General features: G+C 44.5%; 1 protein-coding gene across 2 annotated transcripts in view; it reads left to right on the top strand.

Moving 5' to 3' along the window:
- LOC144595911 (sodium-driven chloride bicarbonate exchanger-like) overlaps window positions 1-22,994 on the top strand; it is a 122,691-nt gene that overhangs the window by 73,582 nt on the left and 26,115 nt on the right. For both annotated transcript variants that reach the window (XM_078403809.1, XM_078403810.1), the window contains exons 9-17: window positions 959-1,116; window positions 7,219-7,306; window positions 9,225-9,371; window positions 9,931-10,031; window positions 11,189-11,363; window positions 14,361-14,494; window positions 17,130-17,375; window positions 20,629-20,734; window positions 22,638-22,799. In XM_078403809.1, coding sequence (XP_078259935.1) covers window positions 959-1,116; window positions 7,219-7,306; window positions 9,225-9,371; window positions 9,931-10,031; window positions 11,189-11,363; window positions 14,361-14,494; window positions 17,130-17,375; window positions 20,629-20,734; window positions 22,638-22,799 — 1,317 coding nt within the window. The remainder of the gene's footprint in view (window positions 1-958; window positions 1,117-7,218; window positions 7,307-9,224; window positions 9,372-9,930; window positions 10,032-11,188; window positions 11,364-14,360; window positions 14,495-17,129; window positions 17,376-20,628; window positions 20,735-22,637; window positions 22,800-22,994) is intronic.

The following is a 22,994-nucleotide window of genomic DNA, read 5'->3' as shown; positions in this document are numbered from 1 at the left end:
TCATGGAAACACTGAGTAGTGGATGTGGGATTGATTAAGAGATACAGCATGGAAACAGGCCCTTTGGCCCACCGACTCGATCACGTGTTCACACTATTTCTGTATTATCCCACTTTCTCACCCAGTCAATTTACAAAGAGCCAATGAACCAACAAATGTTAGATTTTAGAGATGCAGCACGGAAACAGGCCCTTCATCCACCGAGTCAGCACCGACCAGCGATCACCCCGTACACTAGCACTATCCTACACAATAGGAATCATTTATAATTTTACCAAAGCCAAATAGCCTACAAACTTGCATGCCTTTGGGATGTTGGGGGAAACCGGAGCATCTGCGGAAACCCTCACGGTTACAGGGAGAACGTGCAAACTTCACACCGGCAGCACCTGAGGTCAGGATTGAATTTGGGTCTCTGGCACCGTGAGGCAGCAGCTCTACCACCGTGAGGCAGCAGCTCTACCACTGTGAGGCAGCAGCTCTACCACCGTGAGGCAGCAGCTCTACCGCCGTGAGGCAGCAGCTCTACCGCCGTGAGGCAGCAGCTCTACCGCCGTGAGGCAGCAGCTCTACCGCCGTGAGGCAGCAGCTCTACCGCCGTGAGGCAGCAGCTCTACCGCCGTGAGGCAGCAGCTCTATCGCCGTGAGGCAGCAGCTCTACCGCTGTGAGGAAGCAGCTCTACCACCGTGAGGCAGCAGCTCTACCACCGTGAGGCAGCAGCTCTATTGCCGTGAGGCAGCAGCTCTACCACTGTGAGGCAGCAGCTCTACCACTGTGAGGCAGCAGCTCTACCACTGTGAGGCAGCAGCTCTATCGCTGTGCCATTGTGCTGACCTTAGTAATTTAATAGTTTGCCTAAAGTTGACCTTCAATGGGTAAAATGATCAATTATTCAGGGATGATGTATTGGGGCTTGTTTTGTGATACCAATATTTTTAATGTTGCTCCCTCTATTAGGTGGATATGCACTTTATGAAGAAGATACCTCCAGGAGCAGAGGCTTCCAACATTCTCGTTGGAGAACTTGAATTTTTGGATCGACCGATAGTTGCATTTGTCCGCTTGTCTCCAGCTGTCGTCTTATCGGGTGTCGCTGAAGTTCCCATCCCCACACGGTTAGTTTAGTTTAGTCTATTGTCACATGTACTGAGTACAGTGAAAAGCTTTTTGTTGTGTGCTATGCAATCAGACTATATATGATTAGAATCGAGCTGTCCTCAGTGTACAGGATAAAGGGAGTATCGTTTAGTGCCAGATAAAGTTCAGTAAAGTTTGTGTAAAGATAATCGGAGAGTCTTCAAGGAGGTAGATGGGAGGTTTGGATCAATCTCTAGTTGGTTGAGTGTAGTTTATTGTCACATGTACTGAAGTACAGTGAAAAGCTTTTATAGTGTGCTAACCAGTCAGCGGAAAGACAATACGATTACAATTAAGCCATTCACAGTGTATAGTTACATAATAAAGGGAACAACATGAATAGCGTATAGTGTAAGATAAAGTCCAGTAAAGCCCAATTAAAGATAGTCCAAGGGTCTCAGACGAGGTAAATAGTAGCTCAGGACTGTTCACTAGTTGTTGGTAGGAAGGTTCACTTGCCTGATAACAGCTGGGAAGAAACTGTCCCTGAATCTAGAGGTGTGCGTTTTCACACATCGGTACCTCTTGCCTGATGGGAGAGGGGAGAAGAGGGAGAGACCGGCGTGAGACTGGTCCTTGATTATGCTGGTGGCCTTGCCGAGGCAGCGTGAAGTGTAGATGGAATGGTGGTTGGTTTGTGTGATGGCTGCATCTACAATTCTCTGAAATGTTTTGCTGTCTTGCATTGCAGAGTGTGGTCGCAGGCCAGACCATCACGCAAACTAACCTCCCTTCCATTTTAGTCTTGTTAGTCTTGTGGAATCATGTGACTCTTTACTTTGTGGTAACCACCTGTTCATGGTGAATGCATTGAAAAAAATTAATTAGAAACAAAAGCATTTCAGCTGATAAGAAAATATAAAACATATTCTCCCTTTTAAGTTCAAAGCATGGAAACTCAAATATTTTAGATCAATCTAGAACTAATTGCAAGGCGAAAAATATTAGGCTTATTTCCCAGATCAACAAGAAATGTTTGCGTTTCCTCTTAACGCCAATTATGAATAGATTGTTTGGGCTCTCATTCAAATGACATTTGGGCAGGTACATAGAAAGGAAAGGTTTAGTGGGATGTGGGCCAAACGCAGGCAGGTGGGACTAGTGTAGATGGGCATGTTGGTTGGCATGGACGAGTGGGGCCGAAGGGCCTGCTTCAGAGTTGTAGGACTCTATGACTAACTTTAAAGTACGTGGGGGTGGGAAACGTGATGTGTATTAAGGCAGACATTTTGCGATGAGCTTGTGAGAGATCTCTGCCGTCATTAATATTGATGGGATTGGAAATTATTAATGTGGTAGCGATGGATAGGCTGCTTCTGTGTTACAAGGGCTTGAATGATGGATGCAAGCAATCTGATACGTGAGGAGATTGGTTGTTGCCTAGAAATGAGGATCGAGGACAGCAAGGATACTTTATGATAAGGGTACATTTACACTTAAATCTTGCACTTACACTTAAATTCTGTCAACATTTTGGACCTTAGATATCATCCATAGAAGAACTGGATGATTTTGAGTCAGTTTGGGTGTTGGAAGTGTACGTAATGGCGCCATTGTTAGTGTAAGAAAGGTGGAGAGTTCTTGTGGAAAATTAGATCATGTTAATTCACAATGAGTCTTAGCTGGTCACTGAAAACTCAGCCAGGTATACATTGCTGCTCTGCCTCCCTGAACAAGTCCCAGACCACTGCTGTGAACTCGAGGCACATATAGCTTGGTTTAGTTTATTACTGTCACGTGTACCAAGGTACAGTGAAAAGCTTTTTTGTTGCGTGCTATCCAGTCCGCAAAAAAACTACACATGATTACAATCAAGCTGTCCACAGAGTACCGATACAGGATACAGGGAATAACATTTAGTGCAAGTTAAAGTCCATTGAAGTCCGATTAAAGATAATCTGAGGGTCTCCAATGAGGTAGATGGGAGGTCAGGGCCATTCTCTAGTTTGTGATAGGATGGTTCAGTTGCCCATAAAATGCTGTCTACGACACATCAGTAGAAGTTGGTGAGGGTTGTTGGGCACATGCCAAACTTTCTAAGTCTTCGAAGGAAGTAGAGACATTGGTGTGCTTTCTTGGCCATTGCTTTAATGTGGTTGGTCTAAGACAAGTTGCTGGTGATATTTACTACCAGGAACTTGAAGCTTTTAACCATCTCTACTTTGGTGCCTTTAATGTATGTGTACTGCTTTGCTTCCTGAAGGTGAACACTACCTCCTTTGTCTTGCTCACACTGTACATCTAATCTGGACCCTTTTGCCCACATTTAGTCCATATCCCTCTAACCTTTCCCATCCATGTACCTGTCCAAGTGTTTTTAAAATGTTGTCATTGTACCTGCCTCATCTACCTTAATTATCTAGGCATTGAGTCTCCTATTTTTCGTGGCACTCTACGCCCAATAAGTTCCTTTACTTTCCTTCAGACTTTACTTTAGGGATACAGTGTGGAAACAGGCCCTTCAGCCCACCGAGTCCACACCGACCAGCGATCCCCGTATGTTAGCACTATCCTACACACTAAGGACAATTTAACAATTTTACCGTGGCCAATTAACCTACAAATCTGCATGTCTTTGGAGTGCGGGAGGAAACCGGAGCACCTGGAGAAAACCCACACAGTCACAAGGAGAATGTACAAACTCCATGCAGACAACACTAGTAGTCGGGATCCTATGTCACAATCCAAATGATTTACTCTTTAAGCGCTTAGATTAATCCTGGGGAGAAATTTTAATCCTACGTTCACCACAAATTTCCTCACTATTAGTTTTGGACCTATTATGCATTGTTGATGGCATTTATGAAGCTTGTAAAGCTGAAATGTTCAAAGTTCCTATTTGTCGCCTACCAAACAAAAAATTCACGATGACCAAGTCTGCTCCTAATGCGTGTTGGATTTACTTCTTTGTCAAGTCAACTTGAGCGTGAGAAAATGTAATATTTACTCTGGTGTCAACACTAATAGATCCTACCAAATGTGTGGACATAAGTAACTACAGATGCTGGCTTACCGATAAAGACACAAACTGCTGGAGTAACTAAGCAGGTCAGGTAGCATCCCTGGAGGACATGGATAGGTGGCGTTTTATGTCAGGACCCTTCTTCAGACTGATGAATCTTTATACAGTCTTTTATACAGTGTATCCCCAAAATCTAAGGAACTTACTCCATAATAAAGTTGTGTATTTGTTCCAAAGAGCATCGAGCTATTGGGTTTATCCCATTTTGCTTCACATGAGATTTGGAATGAGGTGTAAGGTGAGAGGAGAAAGATTTAATAGGAACCTGAGGGGAATCCTTTTTACACAGAGGGAGGCGGGTGTATGGAATGAGACAGTTTGAAGAAGGCTTCCGCCCTGTAACATTACCCATCCTTTTTCTCCAGAGCTCCTGCCTGACTTGCTGAGTTACTCCAGCACTTTGTGTCTAATGTTGCCACAGCAGGTAGTTGAGCCAGGTGCTATAACAATGTTTTTGGAGACATATGGACAGGTACATGGATAGGGAAGGTTTAGTAGGATATGGGCCAAATGTGGGCAGGTAGGACTAGTGTAGATGGGGCATATTGGTTGGCATGGGCAAGTTGAGCCAAAGGGCCTGTTTCCGTGCATTATGACTCTAGTCACTCCCTAAAGGGGTAATTTGTGTGACTTGTGCGAGCTCGGCAGCCTGAATAGACAGCAAACGCCAGAATGAAAATGCAATACTCTGCTGTGATCACTCTCTGACCACTTCCCCTCTATTGCAGTCTCACTGGGAGCGAGGGATTATAGAATTAACCATCTGGATATGAACTCCTGTGATTTTAAGTTAATGAATAGCTGAACAGTAGTATATCTTCATTAAGTAAAACTGTGAACTGGTTTGACAAATCAGCTTTGTTTGCACATATTTCTCACAAAAAGGTGTTCAGTTAATATTTTTACAACATAAAAGACAGGTTCAGGTTCATTAAGTAAAATGTCGAAACAAGGAACTGCAGATGGTGGTTTACACAAAAGGACACTCAGTGCTGGAGTAACTTGGAGCATCTCTGGAGAACATGGATAGGTGAAGTACCAGGTCGGGACCCTTCTTCAGACTGGTCCAAACCCTAAACGTCACCTATCCAATGTTCGAAGAAGGGTCCCGACCTAAAATGTCAACTATCCACCCCTGACCTCCTGAGTTACTGCAGCACTTTGTGTCTCAGTAGCAGTTATATTAAATGTGTGTAAACTTGACTAGTTCACACTTAGGAGGTCAACATCTTGAAAAGTGACCAAAGATTAGGGGAAAATGGAAAATATAGTTAATACCCATCAGGAAAATTAAAGATCCTTAATTTATTTTCCTTTGAAGATAAAGACTGAGAATGGGGGGTGGCACAGTGGTGCAGTGGTAGAAATGCTGTCTCACAGCGCCAGAGACCCTTGTTCGATCCTGACCGTGGGTGCTGTCTATGTGGAGTTTGCACATTCTCCCTGTTACCACGTGGGTTTCCTCTGGGTGCTCTGTTTCCTCCCACATCTCAAAGACGTGCGGATTTGTAGGTTAATTGGCTTCTCTAAATTGTCCCTAGTGTGTAGGGAGTGGATGAGAAAGTGGGAAAACATAGAACGAGGGTGAACGGGTGATCGATTGTCGACGTAGGCTCAGTGGGCCGAACGGCTGTTTGCATGCTGAATCTTTCATTCAATCAATTGGCTTGACAAAGATTTATTAAGTGAATTCATTGGGTAGTTCTATGACAAGCTAGATGCAGGAAAAATGTTCCCAATGTGGGAGGAGTCCAGAACCAGGGGACACAGTCTAAGAATAAAGGGGAGGCCATTTAAAACTGAGGTGAGAAGAAACTTTTTCATCCAGAGAGTTATGAATTTGTGGAATTCTCTGCCACATAAGGCTGTGGAGGCCAATTCACTGGATGAATTTAAAAGAGAGTTAGATAGAGCCCTGGTACTAGTGGAATCAAGGGATATGGGAAGAAGGCAGGTACAGGTTACTGATTGTAGATGATCAGCCATGATCACAATGAATGGCGGTACTGGCTTGAAGGGCCAAATGGCCTCCTCCTGCACCTACTCCCCCCCTTCCCCCACCCCCCCCCCTCCAGTGGGTCTTGTAATGGGCTGCCTGAGGTAGTAGTGGGAGTCCGATGCAAGAGTGGTGTTTAAGAGACTTTTGGATAGGTACATGCATACGCAAGGAATGGTGGGATATAGGTTATTTGCAGGCAGATGAGATAGTCTTGGCATCATGTTGGGCACAGACATAGAAAATAGGTGCAGGAGGAGGCCATTTGACCCTTTGAGCCAGCACTGCCATTGTGGGCCGAAGGGCCTGTTCCTGTGCTGCACTGTTCGACGTTCTACATTTTTTGTAGGATGACGTTTATTCCTAACACAGGCATTCTCTGACTTACGTAATTGTTTGTTCTGTGAACCCTTATGTAAGTCAGATTTTACTTACGTCGGAATCCCCATCTCAGTGGTGACCCACTGCATCTGGGACACTTTCTGCAGCATGTGGCCTTCTGGGTAAGCACCATCGCCATTGTTAGCTGTTTGCCGATGTAAACAAATGAAAGGACTGGATAGTGTGAATGAGGAGAGAAGGTTTCCACTAGTGGGAGCGTCCAGGACCAAAGGCCATGGCGTCAGAATGAAAGGATGTTCCTTTGGAAAGGGGATGAGGAGGAATATGTTTAGTTGGAGGGTGTTGAATCTGTGGAATTCATTGCCACAGAGGGCTGTGGAGGCCAAATCAATGGACATTTTTAAGGTGGAGATTGACAGGTTCTTGATTAATAAGGGTGTTAGGGGTTATGGTGAGAAGGCAGGAGAATGGGGTTGAGAGGGAGAGATAGATCAGCCATGATTGAATCGCGGAGTAGACTTGATGAGATGAATGGCCTAATTCTGCCCCTGAAATTTATGAACTTATAAACTTGAATGATCGCAGTGGTGTGGAAATTACAAACTGCACTAGGGACTGATTACAGAATTGTTTAAGTAAATGTGACTTTACGCAAGTTGCCTGTGGCGCATGAGTCGGGGAGTGCCAGTACTTATATTCCTGTTTCTTTCCTCCACATAGATTTTTGTTTATTCTCTTGGGTCCCCTTGGTAAGGGTCCTCAGTATCATGAAATTGGCAGGTCCATCGCAACACTGATGAGTGATGAGGCAAGTGCTCGATTCTAAAGTTATACAAAAGATTTAATTGTGTGTGTTCTTATTTCTGTTGTGCACTTTGATCATTGATCATTTGTAAATTCAATGATAATTTATTGTCACGTGTACACCTAGGTACAATGAAATGCTTTGTTTTTTTGCATTCATCCTGGTTTAATCATACAGCAGACCTAACCTCGGCAGTACACACAGTTTCTGACGCCGACAAAGGTTTTCCCAATAGTCGGCTAATGTAATTATAGTCGCATTTTTAAGAATGCATAGTTTTAATAATGTTGGCGGATGGGAGGGTAGAATAAAAATTATACAAGAATGGAGGGATGGTCATTTAATTTCATTTTGGCTTCACATTTTTATGCCTGTATAAATCCAAAAATGGAAAGGGCCATATGTTCCTGGTTCTTCCAGAAACAGGTCTGTGTTTAACACGGCTTTGCTTCAGTTTGAACCAGCCCACGTATCTCCATGTTGGATATGAGGAAAGGTCTAGACCCAGAACGTCACCTATCCATGTTCTCCAGAGATGATTATGTGTCGGAAGGGACTGCAGATGCCGGTTTAAACCAAAGATAGACACAAAATGCTGGAGTAAGTGGGTCAGGCAGCATCGCTGGGTAGAAGGAATGGGTAATATTTTTCAGGCCGAGATACTTCGTCAGACTTCAGACCCTCTGAGATACTCCAGCACTTTGTGTCCCTTTACCAAACTGTCTTGTTGGATGTGATGCCATTGGATTTGGTATAGCCAATCCAGCAATAATACATCTGAAGAAGGGTCCCGACCAGAAACGTTACCCATCCATGTTCTCCAGAGATATAGAAAACTCACGTGGTTACAGGGAGAATGTGCAAACTCCGTGCAGACAGCATATGTAGTCAGGATTGAACCCGGGTCTCTGGCATGGGGGGGGGAATAAGCTCTGTGTCAAGGCAGAAGCTCTACATCACTGAGCCACCCCCTGTGTCTTATCCATTCCTCCACAACCTTTTATGCAAGAAGTTTCAGATACTTTTATCAAAATTTATGTCAATTGCCAAGAGTTATTGCGACGGACAAATCAGATTTGGGGAAATCACTCATTTAAGTTTAAATACATAGCAGGAGAATTGTAATAGAAATAAATAAAATGTATTGGGTATTTTTAAAGCAGAGATTGACAGATTCTTGAATAATAAGGTTGTCAAAAGTTATGGGGAGAAGGCAGGAGAATGGGGTTGAGAGGGAAAGATAGATCAGCCATGATTGAATGGTAGAGTAGACACAATGGGCCGAATGGCCTAATTCTGCTCCTGTGACTAATGAACATACTTTTAGATACTCATGATGAACAAATACACACCATATTTCCACAAAAGTGCAATATTCATTCAACACACACTTTGCACTTGAATTAGATGCTAACGTGATCTTGTTTGCAGTTTCAGAATAATTCCCATGTGATCTTTAGACATTAGTTTACTTTAGAGATACAGCATGGAAACAGGCCCTTTGGCCCACCGAGTCCGCACCGACCAGTACACCAGTACACTAGTGTATACCCATACACTAGCACTGTCCGACACACCAGGGAAAATTTACAGTTTTACCAAAGCTAATTAACCCACAAACCTTTATGTCTTTGGAGTGTGGAAGGAAACCTGCGCACCTGTTGAAAACCCATATGGTCACAGGGAGAACGTTCAAACTCAGTACAGACGGCACCCGTAATCGGGATTGAACCTGGGTATCTGGTGCTGTAGGGCAGCAACTCTACCGCTGCACCACCTTGCTGCCCTATTGTTCTTTAGCAAAACAGTAAATTATTGTTCAGAATAAATTAGACTGAAGTTGCAATGGTGGAATTCCTGCTAACTGGTGTGTGAGGATGTCATGTGTAATTGGTTCTTATTTTCTGTGTATATATTGTAGGTATTTCATGACGTTGCCTACAAAGCAAAAGACAGGAATGATCTGGTGGCTGGTGTTGATGAGTTTCTCGATCAAGTGACTGTACTCCCACCGGGAGAGTGGGATCCCTCAATCCGGATAGAACCACCAAAGAGTGTACCTTCCCAGGTATGTGTACGGACCAATGATGTCCTAGAGTCATAGTCCAAACAGCACCGAAACAGGCCCTTCCAACTTGTCCATGCCACCACGATGTCCCATTTATGCCTGTTCGTGTTTGGCTAATACCTAGCCATTTACCTGTGCCAGTTTAGTTTAGTCTAGAGATACAGCATGAAAAAAGGCTCTTCAACCCAACTCTTCCAATCTAGCCAAGATATCCCATCTACGACGGTCCCAGCTGCCTGCGTTTGGCCCATATCCCACTAAACCTTTCATATCCATGTACCTGTCCAAAAGTATTTTAAATGTTGTTATTGTACCTGCCTCAACCTATCTGGGTGTTGAGCATCCTATCTCTTGTGGCAATCTCAGTCCAGTAAGTTCCTTTACTTTACCTGAGACTTTACTTTCTTGACCAAGGCCAAGATGCCCCAACTAAGCTAGGTCTGCGTACGTGCCCACGTTTGGCCATCCCCCTCATCCACCTGTCCAAGTGGCTTTGAAATATTGTTTACTCTTGGATCTTGAACCTCAATGTGCTTTTATTCTTTCATAACTTGGGCAGGAAAAACGAAAGATTCCAGGAATACCGAATGGAACCACAGCTCACGGTGACTCCGAGCCACATGATGAGCATACTGGACCCGAGTTACAGAGAACGGGGAGGTTGGTGAAGGCACCATTCATGTTAAGATGATTGTATTTTACGTGCTTCAATCCCATACTGTTTGAGTGAATACTACAGTGGTGTTGCTAAACGTAACCTTTTTGCTCACCATAACTTTTTAGTTTAGAGATACATCTTCGTATTTTCTTGGTCTGGATGCTTTAGTTGTTCTGAGCATCTATTTATACTGTGGAACCAAGATATTAGAGTCAGGACATTCAGGATTAGAGATATCACTCCTGAATCTTTTCTGCATTTGACAAATTACAATGTCCCAATTCGTGATTTTAAACCCATCTTGAATTTCCTGTTAAACAGATATAATTAAGCTGGAAAGATGGCTGAGAGGATTTACGAGGATACTGCCAGGACTCGAGGGCCTAAGTTACAGGGAGAGGTCGGGGCTAGCTAGGGCTTTATTACTTGGAGCCCAGATGGCTGAGCGGTGATCTTAGAGAGGTGTATAAAATCTTGAGGGAAATTGATAGCGTGAGTCTTCCCCCCCATCCCCCCAAGATACTGGAATCGGGCAGCGTGGATATCGGAAGCCCGCAGGCCCCTGGGTGGGGGCCGACATTGGGAGCTCCAGCAGCGACAGCGGCAGCGTCTTCGCCCGCCCCGAATCGCGGGGCTTGGGTCGGCCCGCTGCAGACCTTTCACCATCCGGTGCGGCCTGGAATAGGCCGCGGGATTTTTCACCGCCCGGCGGGGGCTTCAATGTCGGGAGCCCCGACCACCCCAATGTGGCAACTTCAACAGCCTGACCGCGGGAGAAGACGGCAGGGAAGAGAAAAAGACATTCTGGCCTTCCATTACAGTGAGGAGGGACTGGAGGAGACTCACTGTGATGAATGTTTCTTTTGTTTGGTGTTAGTTTATGACTATGTGTTATTGCATTTTTATTGATTATTCTTATTGGTCTTATTGTTGAACTGCGGGTAATGTTTAATTTCACTACACATTTATGTGTATGTGACAAATAAACGACTATTGACAGAGGGCATAGGTTGCAGGTGAGAGGGGAAAGATATAATAGGAACCCGAGGGGCAAACTGGAGGGTATGTGTATATGGAATGAGGAGGTAGTTGAGTGAAGATGATGTTTTTTAATCTATATGCTATTTAATGAAACGTCTTTTGATTTCTCTACAACCAGGCTCTTTGGTGGATTATATGAAGACATTAAAAGGAAAATCCCATTTTTCTGGAGTGACTTTCGAGATGCCTTCAACCTGCAGTGTGTAGCCTCGTTCCTGTTCCTGTACTGTGCGTGTATGTCACCGGTCATTACATTTGGCGGTCTCCTGGGTGAAGCTACAGAAGGTTGCATCGTAAGGCTCTCTTTGCACAAAATAATATTTGTAATATTTGTTGGCGTTGGTCGTTCAACATGAATAGTGAGAGGCCTGGATTGAGTGGATATGGAGAGGGTGTTTCCACTAGTGGGAGAGCCAAGGACCAGAGGCCATGGCCGCAGAATAAAAGGACGTACCTTTGGAAAGGAGATGAGGAGTTTTCACATTCTCCCTGTGACCTTGTGGGTTTCCTCTGGTTGCTCTGGTTTCCTCCCACATCCCAAAGACATGCGGGTTTGTGGGTTAATTATCCTCTGTAAATTTCCCCTAGTGTGTAGGGAGTGGATGAGAAAATAGGATAATATCGAACTAGTGTGAACAGGTGATCGATGGTCGGCGTGGCCTTGGTGGGCCGAAGGGCCTGTTTCCATGCTGTATCACTAAACTAAACTAAAATGAATGATCCAGGTTTGACCCTGACCTCTGGTGGTGTCTGTGTGGAGTTTGCAGTTCTCTCTGTGCCCTGTGTGTTTTCTCCAGGTGCTCCAGTTTCCTCCCACATCCACAAGACATGCAGGTTTGTAGGTTAATTGGCCCTCTGTAAATTGCCCCAAGTGTATAGGACATAGAAGGGTTCAGTTTACAGTATATAGAGGTTTACAGGTGACTGAAGGTTGGCTTGATCCAAAGGGCCTGTTTCCATGCTGTGTGTCAATCGCTTCATTTGATCAAAAGTTTCAACATTCTTATTCCATGGTTTTTTTTTGGTTTAATATTTTTACATTCCTTTCTGAACTTGGTTGACAAGTTGACTGCGGTAAATATTTTAGATTAATTGTGAGCTGTGGGAAAGCCCTTATTTCAGAAAATGAGATTTCTTGCAAGACCATTGATTATTGTTGATCTCCAGTTGCCCTTGAGAAATATGGGTCATCTTTTCGAACTGCTGCAGCACTTGTGGTGAAGGTAATTATTTAATTACACGTAATTTATTTCTAGTCAGCAGACCAGAAAGCAACATGCAGCATTTTAAATGTGTCTCCTCTCAGCCCCACGTGCAGCCCTTGCTTCAGTAGTCAAAGGATTTATTATGCTTTGAAAATTCTTTACATTATTACCAGAATTATACCATGATTAGGGAGTATCAGCTACAGGGAGAGGATGGACAGACTTGGATTGTTTTCTCCGGAATGCTGGAGATTGCAGGGAGACCCGATAGAGGAATATAAAGTTATGAGAGGCATCCTTCTTCCACAGGATGGAAGAATTCAAATATTAGAAGGCATAACTTTAAGGTGAGAAGGGCAAAATTTAAAGGTGACTAGATGGGCATGGACCTGTTGGGTCCAAATCTCTCCTGCCCGGCAACCCTCCATGCAAACCCACTCATCCACTCACCCATTCCACCCTCCCTCAACCCCCCCCCACTCACCCACTCCATCCTCCCTCAACCCCCCCCTCACCCACTCCACCCTCCCTCAACCCCCCCCCACTCACCCACTCCATCCTCCCTCAACACCCCCCCCACTCACCCCTCCCCCTCGTGTGTAGGATAGCGCTGGTGTATTGTATGGTCGCTGGTCAGTGCAGACCCTGTGGGCTGAAGGGCCTGTTTTTGTGCTGTACGGTTCTATGTTCCCATATTTGCTGTCGGCCTGTTTGATTGAAAAATGGATGCAATTACACGTCTTCCGCAGTTACGGCAGGTTGCTGCTCCTGAGAACTGTTTATAACCCCAACAGCTCTCACTGAGTCCACAAACCCCATTCTCACATGTGTAGGAAAGAACTGCAGATGTTGGTTTAATTCGAAGGTAGACACAAAATGCTGAAGTAACTCAGCAGGACAGGCAGCATCTCTGGAGAGAAGGAATGGGTGTCGTTTCGGGTCTTCAGACTGAAGAAGGGTCTTGACTCGAAATGTCGCCCATTCCTATTCTCCAGAGATGCTGCCTGTCCTGCTGAGTTACTCCAGCGTTTTGTGTCTACCCCCCATTCTCACATGGCAGAGATGCCTGTGGCAATTGTTTGTCCCATAGAAATCTTGGCAGTTCCGGTCGCCCCATTACAGGAAGGATGTGGAGGCTTCGGAGAGGGTGCAGAAGAGGTTTACCGCAATGATCCCTGGATTATCCTCAGTGGATATTTTTGTGGCAGAGATAGATGGATTCTTGATTAGTACAGCTATCAGAGGTTATGGGGAGAAGGCAGGAGAATGGGGTTAGATGGATCAGCCATGATTGAATGGTGGAGTAGACTTGATGGGCCGAATTGCCTTATTCTACTCCTATTCCTTATGATTGGAGGGTCTTAGTTATAAGGGGAGTTTGGACAAACTTGGATTGTTAGAGATTCTTTGAATGTTGGTGTGTTAGTGGGTGGCACAGTGGCCCACTAACTGCTGCCTTACAGCGCTGGAGACCTGGGTTTGATCCTGACCTCGGGTGCTGTCTGTACAGAGTTTGCACGTTCTCCCTGTGACCACGTTGTTTTTCTCCGGGTGCTCCAGTTTTCTCCCACATCCCAAAGAGGTTCGAGTTTGTAGGTTAATTGGCCACTAATCTGTCCCTAGTGTGTAGGATAGAACTAGTGTGAACGGATGATCGCTTGTCGGCTCGGACTCGGTGGGCCGAAGGGCTTGTTTCCATGCTCTATCTCTAAACTAAAAGAATTGCACAGCAAACTACAGGACCACATCCATCCAATGGTTGAATGGTTCTTTATTATCACATGTACAGATGTACAGTGAAATTCTTTTTTTTCCCCAACAGTTCAGGAAACTATGGCCTTACCCAAACACAATTGCCGAGAGTACAAAGAGCATCGAAATGGTCCCCTGAGACCGCATGCAAGGGTTGCCAGGTTTTGGCGGCAGTTTTTAATTCCTCTGGTCCGTGCGCTCGGTGTCCTGGAGTGGTGCCCGATCCAGGCGAGCCCCAGGCTGCTGCAGGGCCTCCAGCCGTCGCCTCCACCATACAATTATCAGTGCGTTCTATGTCAATATGATTTACTGAAATTATTCTTTTGTTTCTAGAGTGCCATGGAGTCTCTGTTTGGAGCATCAATGACTGGCATTGCATATTCGCTGTTCGCTGGGCAACCACTCACAATCCTAGGGAGCACAGGGCCTGTCTTGGTGTTTGAAAAAATACTCTATAAATTCTGCAAGTAAGTATCTCAATGACAGGCTTCAAGTTGCTGCACGGGTTTGGTTGAGTTTGGAGATACAGCACGGAAACAGGACCTTTGACCCACCGAGTCCGCACCATCCCTCGATCACGCCGTACACTAGCCATGTCCAGCACACTAGGGACAATTTACAATTTTTACCAAAGCCAATTCACCTACAAACCTGTACGTCTTTTGAGTGTGAGAGGAAGCCAGAGCACCCGGTGAAAACCCATGTGGTCACAGGGAGAATGTACAATGGCAGAGATGGGCATCTTGGTTGAATGGACGAGTTAGGTCAGTGCTGAATGACTGAAATAATCAGTGCTTTGTAGAAACAAAGAACTGCAGATGCTCGTTGATACACAAAAGGACACAAAGTGCTGGAGTAAATCAGCGGGACTGGAGAACATGGATAGAAGCATTTCGGGTTGGGACCCATCGGTCTGAGGAGGGGTCTCAATCTAAAAGGTCACCTCTCCATGTTCTCAAGGGATGCTGCCTGAACTGCTGAGTTACTCCAGCATTCCATGCAGGTACAGCAGGCAGTGAAGAAAGCTAATGGCATGTGGGCCTTCACAACAAGAGGATTTGAAAATGGGAACAAAGAGATCCTTCAGTTGTACAGGTCCCTGGTGAGACCACACCTGGAGTATTGTGTGCTGTTTTGGTCTCCAAATTTAACATTCTTGCTATTGAGGAAGTGCAGTGTAGGTTCATGAGGATAATTCCCGAGATGGCAGGACTGCCATATGTTGAAAGTTTGGAGGGACTGGGCTTGGAAACACTGGAATTTAGAAGGATGAGAGGATCTTATTGAAACATATAAGATTATTAAGGGATTAGACACGCTAGAGGCAGGAAACATGTTCCCGATGTTGGGGGAGTCCAGGACCAGGGGCCACAGTTTAAGAATAAAAGTTGATAAGGTCCCACACGGGAGGTTGGTGAGCAAAATTAGAGCACATGGTATTGGGGGTAGGGTATTGACATGGATAGAGAATTGGTTGGCAGATAGGAAGCAAAAAGTAGGAATAAACGGGTCCTTTTCAGTATGGCAGGCAGTGGCTAGTGGAGTGCCTCAAGGCTCGGTGTTGGGGCCGCAACTATTTACAATATATATTAATGATTTGGATGATGGAATTCGAAGTAACACTAACAAGTTTGCAGATGACACACAGCTGGGTGGCAGTGTGAACTGTGAAGAGGATGTTAGGAGGTTGCAGGATGACCTGGACAGGTTGAGTGAGTGGGCAGATGCATGGCAGATGCAGTATAATGTAGATAAATTTGACATTATCTGCTTTGGCGGCAAAAACAAGGAGGCAGATTATTATCTCAATAGTGTCAGCTTAGGTAAAGGGGAAGTACACCGAGTCCTTGGTGTCCTTGTACACCAGTCACTGAAAGTAAGTGTGCAGGTACACTAGGCAGTGATGAAAGCTAATGGCATGTTGGCCTTCATAACGAGAGAATTTGAGTATAGGAGCAAAGAGGTATTTCTACAGTTGTATAGGGCCCTGGTGAGACCACATCTGGAATTGTGTACAGTTTTGGTCTCCTAATTTGAGGAAGGATGTCCTTGCTATTTGATGCAGTGCAGTGTAGGTTCGCGAGGTTAATCCCTGGGATGGAGGGACTGCCATATGAGGAAAGATTGGAAAGACTGGGCTTGTATTCACGGGAGTTTAGAAGGATGAGAGGGGATCTTATAGAGATGTATAAAAGGACTGGACAAGCTAGATGCTGGACAAATGTTCCTAATGTTGGGGGAGTCCAGAACCAGGGGCCACAGTCTTAGAATAAAGGGGAGGCCATTTAAAACTGAGGTGAGAAGAAACGTTTTCACCCTGAGAGTTGTGAATTTGTGGAATTCTCTGCCACAGAAGGCAGTGGAGGCCAATTCACTGGATGAATTTAAAAGAGTTAGATAGAGCTCTAGGGGCTAGTGGAATCAAGGGATATGGGGAGAAGGCAGGCACAGGTTACTGATTGTGGATGATCAGCCATGATCACTATGAATGGCTCGAAGGGCCAAATGGCTTTCTCATGCACCTATTTTCTATGTTTCAATGTAATAAGGGGTAGGCCATTTAGAACAGAGATGAGCAGAAACTTTTTCACCCAGAGAGTTGTGAATCTGTGGAATTCTGCCTCAGAAGGCAGTGAAGGCTGATTCTCTGGATGCTTTCAAGAGAGAGTTGGATCAAGCTCTTAAAGATAGCGGAGTCAAGGGATATGGAGAGAAGGCAGGAACGGGGTACTGATTGTGGATGATTAGCCATGATCACAGTGAATGACGGTGCTGGCTCGAAGGGCCAAATGACCTACTCTTGCACATATTTTCCATTGTCATTTTGTGTCTTTTTGGTCAATTTCTACCAATTCTGAGGCATTGATTGATTGCAATATAAAGACTGGAAATAAGCCCTTCGGCCCACTGAGTCCACATTGACCATCGATCACATCACCCGTTCACACTAGTTCTACATTATCCCACTTTCCCATCCACTGCCTACACACTAGGGGTAATTTACAGAGGCCAAACGATTTTAAATGGTTAATAATTGTCAAAAAAATAATGACTTGTTAAAATGTTGTTATGTCATCTCCTCATCATCACCTTTTATAATAGGGAATACGGTTTATCCTACCTGTCTCTGAGAACGTGCATTGGGCTGTGGACCGCCACTCTCTGCCTGATTCTCGTGGCAACCGATGCAAGCTCGTTGGTCTGTTACATCACCCGCTTCACCGAGGAAGCCTTTGCCTCCCTTATTTGCATCATATTTATCTACGAGGCCCTCGAGAAGTTGTATCATCTCGGTGAGACGTACCCTATCAACATGAACATTCGCCTGGAGCAGCTGACACACTACTCGTAAGTCTCTTTCAGTCATTGTTCCAGCATTCCCCTCTCCCATCAGGGAAGAGGTACAGGAGTAAGCGCCCTTTACGTGGTGACTATTTGCCTACCTTGGGTATGCAAGCCAAGAATTTCACTGTGACTTGCCACATGTGACTATAATGTATTCAATTCAATTCAAGTGTGAAAATGCACACCTCCAGATTCAGGGGCAGTTTCTTCCGAGCTGTTTTCAGGGAACTGAACCATCCTATCACCAACTAAAAAGCGGTCCTGAGCTACTATCTACCTTATTGGAGATCCTCGGACTATCTTTGATTGGACCTTTGTGGACTTTATCTTGCACTACACGTTATTCATGTTATTCCCTTTATTCTGTATCTGTACACTGTGGATAGCTCGATTATAATCATGTATTACAGTACCTTTCCGCTAACTGATTAGCACCCAACAAAAAACATTTCACATAGTATAAGAAAATAACTGCAGATGCTGGTACAAATCGATTTATTCACAAAATGCTGGAGTAACTCAGCAGGTCAGGCAGCATCTCGGGAGAGAAGGAATGGGTGATGTTTCGGGTCGAGACCCTTCTTCAGACTGAAGAAGGGTCGTGACCCGAAACGTCACCCATTCCTTCTCTCCCGAGATGCTGCCTGACCTGCTGAGTTACTCCAGCATTTTGTGAAAAAACATTTCACTGTACCTTGGTACACCTGATAATAAACTAAACTGACATTTACGGGGACTTTGCAAGGACCTGTGGGCCCTGAGCAATAGGGGGAGGTTGAGCATGCTAGGACCTGAGTCTAAAAGTGTAAGAGATCTCCTGACCTTGCAATCTCCCCTCCAGCATTACACCTGATAGTTCCCTGGAGGCACAACATTTTAGACATAAGGAACTGCAGTTGCTAGTTTACTTAATAAAAACAAAGTGCTGGAGGAACTCAGCGGGTCAGGCAGCATCTCAGGAGAATGCTCCCGGATAGCCTTTGGACTTTAGAGATACAGCGCGGAAACAGGCTCTTCGGCCTACCGAGTACGTGCCGAACAGCGATCACCCTGTATACACTGTCACTATCTTGCACAGTAGGGTCAATTTATAAATATACAGAAGCTAACTAACCTACAAACCTGTACGTCTTTGGAGTGTTGGAGGAAACCGGAGCAATGGGAGAAAACACACGCGGTCACACTGTGAACATTCAAGCTCCGTACATACAGTACCCATAGTCAGGATCGAACCTGAGTCTCCGGTGCTGTGAGACAACAACTCTACCGCTGTGCCACCGTGCTGCCCTCCTGCATTTGTCAGTGAACCACGTTTGTTAACTCAATCGTAACAAAGAAATCATTAAAATGTTGAACCAGGAGGTACACAGATAGTGATAATGGAACTTTATCATCACTATTCCAAAAGAAAACATACATTTCTTGTTGTTAACTCCGAAATTTGACTTTGCCTATTGATTGACAAATATTACATTTTGCTAAAATGACACTATTTAGTTTAGTTTGGTTTAGAGATGCAGTGTGGATACAGGCCCTTCGGCCCACTGAGTCCGTGCTGACCATCGATCACCCGTTCACCCGTTCACAATTTTACGTTACCATCATTGAGTATAAGTAATGGAACTCCTTGCCCAACAGCTGTGGAAGTACCATTGTAAGCGTACTACCATCTTCACTGTTGCAATTAGGAAAAGCAATGATTGCTAAACTTGCCAGTGGTAAAGGGTCCATATCCAGGCATCATTCTGTTAAACCTCCACTGCACCCTTTCCAATGCCTGCGCATCCTTCCTGTAATGGAACGAGCATAATTGCACACAATACTCCAAATGTGGCCTAAACAAAGCCCTATAAAGCTGCATCATGACTTCCTGACTCTTATGCCCAGTGCCCCAACCTATGAAAGCAACCTTGCCAAATGCCGCCTTTACTACTCTATCTACTGTACTTGTGTTGCCAATTTCCCAAGATCCCTCTATACATCAATACTGTTAAGGGTGGTGCCATTAATTGTATATTTACCCTTGCATTTGACCTCCCAAAGTGCAACCTCTCACTTGTTCAGATTAAACTCCATTTGAAATTTCTCAGCCTGTCTCTGTAGAATCTGTTAAATGAAATTTAATCCAGGCATGTGTGAGGTGTGGCACTGTGGGAGGTTAAATGTCATTGGATCAATTAGGGGGCAATTAACCTACAAACCTGCACGTCTTTGGGATGTTGGGGGAAATCGGAGCGCCTGAAGGAAACCCATGCAGCCGCAGGGAGAACGTGCAAACTCCACACACAGAGGACACCCACGTTCAGGATTGAAGCTGGATCTCTGGCGTTGTGAGAAAGCAGCTCTTCCAGCTGCACCACTGTGCTGCCCTTGCATATATCTTGGTGTCTTGTTCAGCCATTTAACTAATGCCTTGTGAAAGCTACACCAAGTCAACATACATCATTTGCCTTCCTTGTAGCAGCACAACCTCAACTCAAAGCAAAATTAAAATAACAAGTCCTAACTCTGCATTGCATGGAGCAACTATGCTTGTTGAAGGAAGTGTTATTCCCCAGGGCCATGTATAATTAAACTTGCCCTGAACCGTTTCACCTGTGGATAGTTTATTGTGCGAAATGAGAGAATCCTTATTTTGTTAGCAACATGTTAATAATAGTGTAGGATTTACACTACAGCTCTTCTGTGGTGTTAAACACATGTTGTTTTTAGATTAGCTGTCAGGAAATTGAAAAGAAAACATTTTACCCAAATAAGCTTTCAGAGTTTATTTCACCTTGCGTTTCTTCTCACGTACTGGTCATGCATATTTGTTCTCTCTATTGGCCACATTCATACTAGTTGTTAGTGCCGAACATTCTGGGTAATTCTGACCATATTTACTGCATGGATTTTCTCTGGGTCCTCGGGTTTTCTCTCACACTCCAAAAACATGCAGATTTGTAGGTTGATTGGCTTCTGTAAATTGAAAATTGTCCCTAGTGTGTAGGATAGTGCAAGTGTATGGTTTGATCACTGGTCGGCGCAGATTCGGTGGGCCGATGGGCTTGTTCCCATGCTATATCTCTAAACTAAAGCTAAACTAAACTGAAATATTGAGCGTTAACCTGTGATTAAATCTGAGCATGAAACAATTGTCGTAAAATATTAGAGAATGAATACTGCAATTTAAGGGTCGACTAACGAATATTTCTTGTTCCAATAAAGAAGACAATTGTGTTGGTTTTTCTAAGATCACTCTCTTTTTTGTTAATAGCTGCATTTGTTTGGAACCACAAAGCCCCAGCAATAAGACAGTGGAGTACTGGAGTAACAATAATATCACAGCGACAGGAATTCCATGGGGAAATTTGACTCTGTCGGTAAGTTTGCTTTGAAACTACTTGCATTCAATGCTTTACTAACTGTGGTAGAGTATTAGTCATACAGCATGGAAACAGGCCCTTCGGCCCAACCTGTCCATGCTGATCAAGATACCCCATCTACACTAGTCTCACCTGCGTGTGGCCAGTATCCCCCTAAACCTGTCCTATCCATGTACCTTAAAGATTTCCACTTCTCTGCCTCTCCACCTCCCTTGCATCATAAAATCTACGTGTTTAACAAAGGTTTTGTCACCCTGACTCTCATAGTCTTACAGCACAGAAAACGTCCCTTCAGCCCAACTCGCCCATGACCAAGGTGCCTCACCTATGCTTGTTCCATAATCCCAAAAAACCATTGATGTAATTACCGGATACATATCTTCAACGTTATTTTTTTGAACCACCCACCCTTCTGACCTACCAAATAGATTGGAGAGTCTCTTGCCCAGAGTAGGGGAATTGAGAACCAGACGACATAGGTTAAAGGTAAGGGGGGGGGGGGAGGGGGGAGATTTAATAGTAACCCGAGGGGTAAGGTTTTTACACAAAGGGTGGTTGGTATATGGAACGAGCTACTGGAGGAGGTAGCTGAGGCAGGTGTTATCGCAACGTTTAAAAAACATTTAGACAGGTACATGGATAGGATAGATTTAGAGGGATATGGGCCAAGCACAGGAAGTTGGGACTAATGTAGATGGGGATTGTTGTTAGGTGTGGGCAAGTTGAGCTGATGGGCCTGTTTCCATACTGTGTGACTCTTTACTCTATGTACAATGATATCGCTAAATAAATGGAGGATATTGTTTTATGGCCTTATACTGCCATCTGCTTTGAGTTTAGTTTAGAGATACAGGTTGGAAACTTCAGCCCATCAAGTTATGCCGACCATCAATCACCCATTCACTGTGCCCAAGTACATGTGATGATAATGACAAACCATTGAATAGTAAAGGGACAAAAATCAAGATGGTGACATAGTGGCTTAGTGGTAGAGTGGCTGCCTTAAAATGCCAGCGACCCAGGCTCAATTTTGACTACAGATGCTATCCGTATGGAGTTTGTACATTCACCCTGTGACCCTGTGGGATTCTCTGGTGTTCCGGTTTCCCCCTTCATCCCAAAGACATAGAGGTTTGTAGGTTAATTGGCTTCTGTAAATTGCCCCGAGTGTGTAGTCTAGAATTGGTTGATTGTTGGTCGACGCGAACACGGGGGGCTGAAGGGCCTGTTTCTACGCTGTGTCTCTAAAGTCTAAAGAGGGGATTCCACTGTTGAATCTTTCACGTTGTTAAACATAAACAGGCCCAATGCTTGCCACTCCTGCCACATCTCTCTTATTTCTGTCTTGACCCATCTCATTAAACAAAAGATAATATTTCTTCTGTTTGGCTATCCTTCAGAATATTTTTTTCTGCTGGAAGTATTTGCCAATGTCATAGCAATATGGCCAAGTAGACAAGGGGTTATTTCAACAAAGGGGTGGCACAGCTGGTACAGCCACTGCCTCACAGTGCCAGAGAACTAGGTTCGATTCTGACCTCAGGTGCTGTCTGTAAGGAGTTTGCACCTTCTCCCTGTGACCACGTGGGTTTCCTCTGAGTGTTCCAGTTTCCTAACAATTCCCAAAGTCTTGTGGGGTTTGTAAGTTAATTGCCCCCCCTGTAAATTGTCCCTAGTGTGCAGGGAGTGGGTGAGGAAGTGGAACACATAGAACTAGAGTGAACGGATGACCGATGGGCGGCGCGGACTCGTTGGGCCGAAGGGCCTGTTTCCATGCTGTTGTCTAATTATACGTGGAATTGTAGGCATGTTAACGTGAGTACCTTGACAGCTATGTTTACAAATCTCCCTGGTATTTTAAGCTGTGAGATCTTGACAATATAATAATTTTCTGTTTTAGGAGTGTATCCAATTTCAAGGAACGTTTTCTGGAACAGCCTGTGGTCACCATGGTCCTTATGTTCCCGATGTTTTGTTCTGGTCAATAATACTGTTCTTTTCCACCTGCACCTTATCACACTTCCTGAAACAATTTAAGACAAGCCACTATTTCCCTACCAAGGTACGTCATTTTGTTTTTCACAGCTAGATTTTGATTCGAGGTGAAGTTGCCATTGAGAAAATGCGAATTGTCTCTAATTTAGAGAAGCTTAAAACGTCTAAGCTATTTTTCACTAGAATAATACCAAGTGAAAACACAAAAGCACAATGAGGACTTTGTGATTCATTTTTGGCTTCAGATATCAAAGAACCAGAG

The sequence above is a fragment of the Rhinoraja longicauda genome, chromosome 8 (genome assembly GCF_053455715.1).
Source record: "Rhinoraja longicauda isolate Sanriku21f chromosome 8, sRhiLon1.1, whole genome shotgun sequence".
In the NCBI taxonomy this organism is placed as follows: Eukaryota; Metazoa; Chordata; class Chondrichthyes; order Rajiformes; family Arhynchobatidae; genus Rhinoraja; species Rhinoraja longicauda.
Note: the sequence above shows the minus strand (reverse complement) of the source record. Positions and strands in the feature narration are given on the sequence as shown.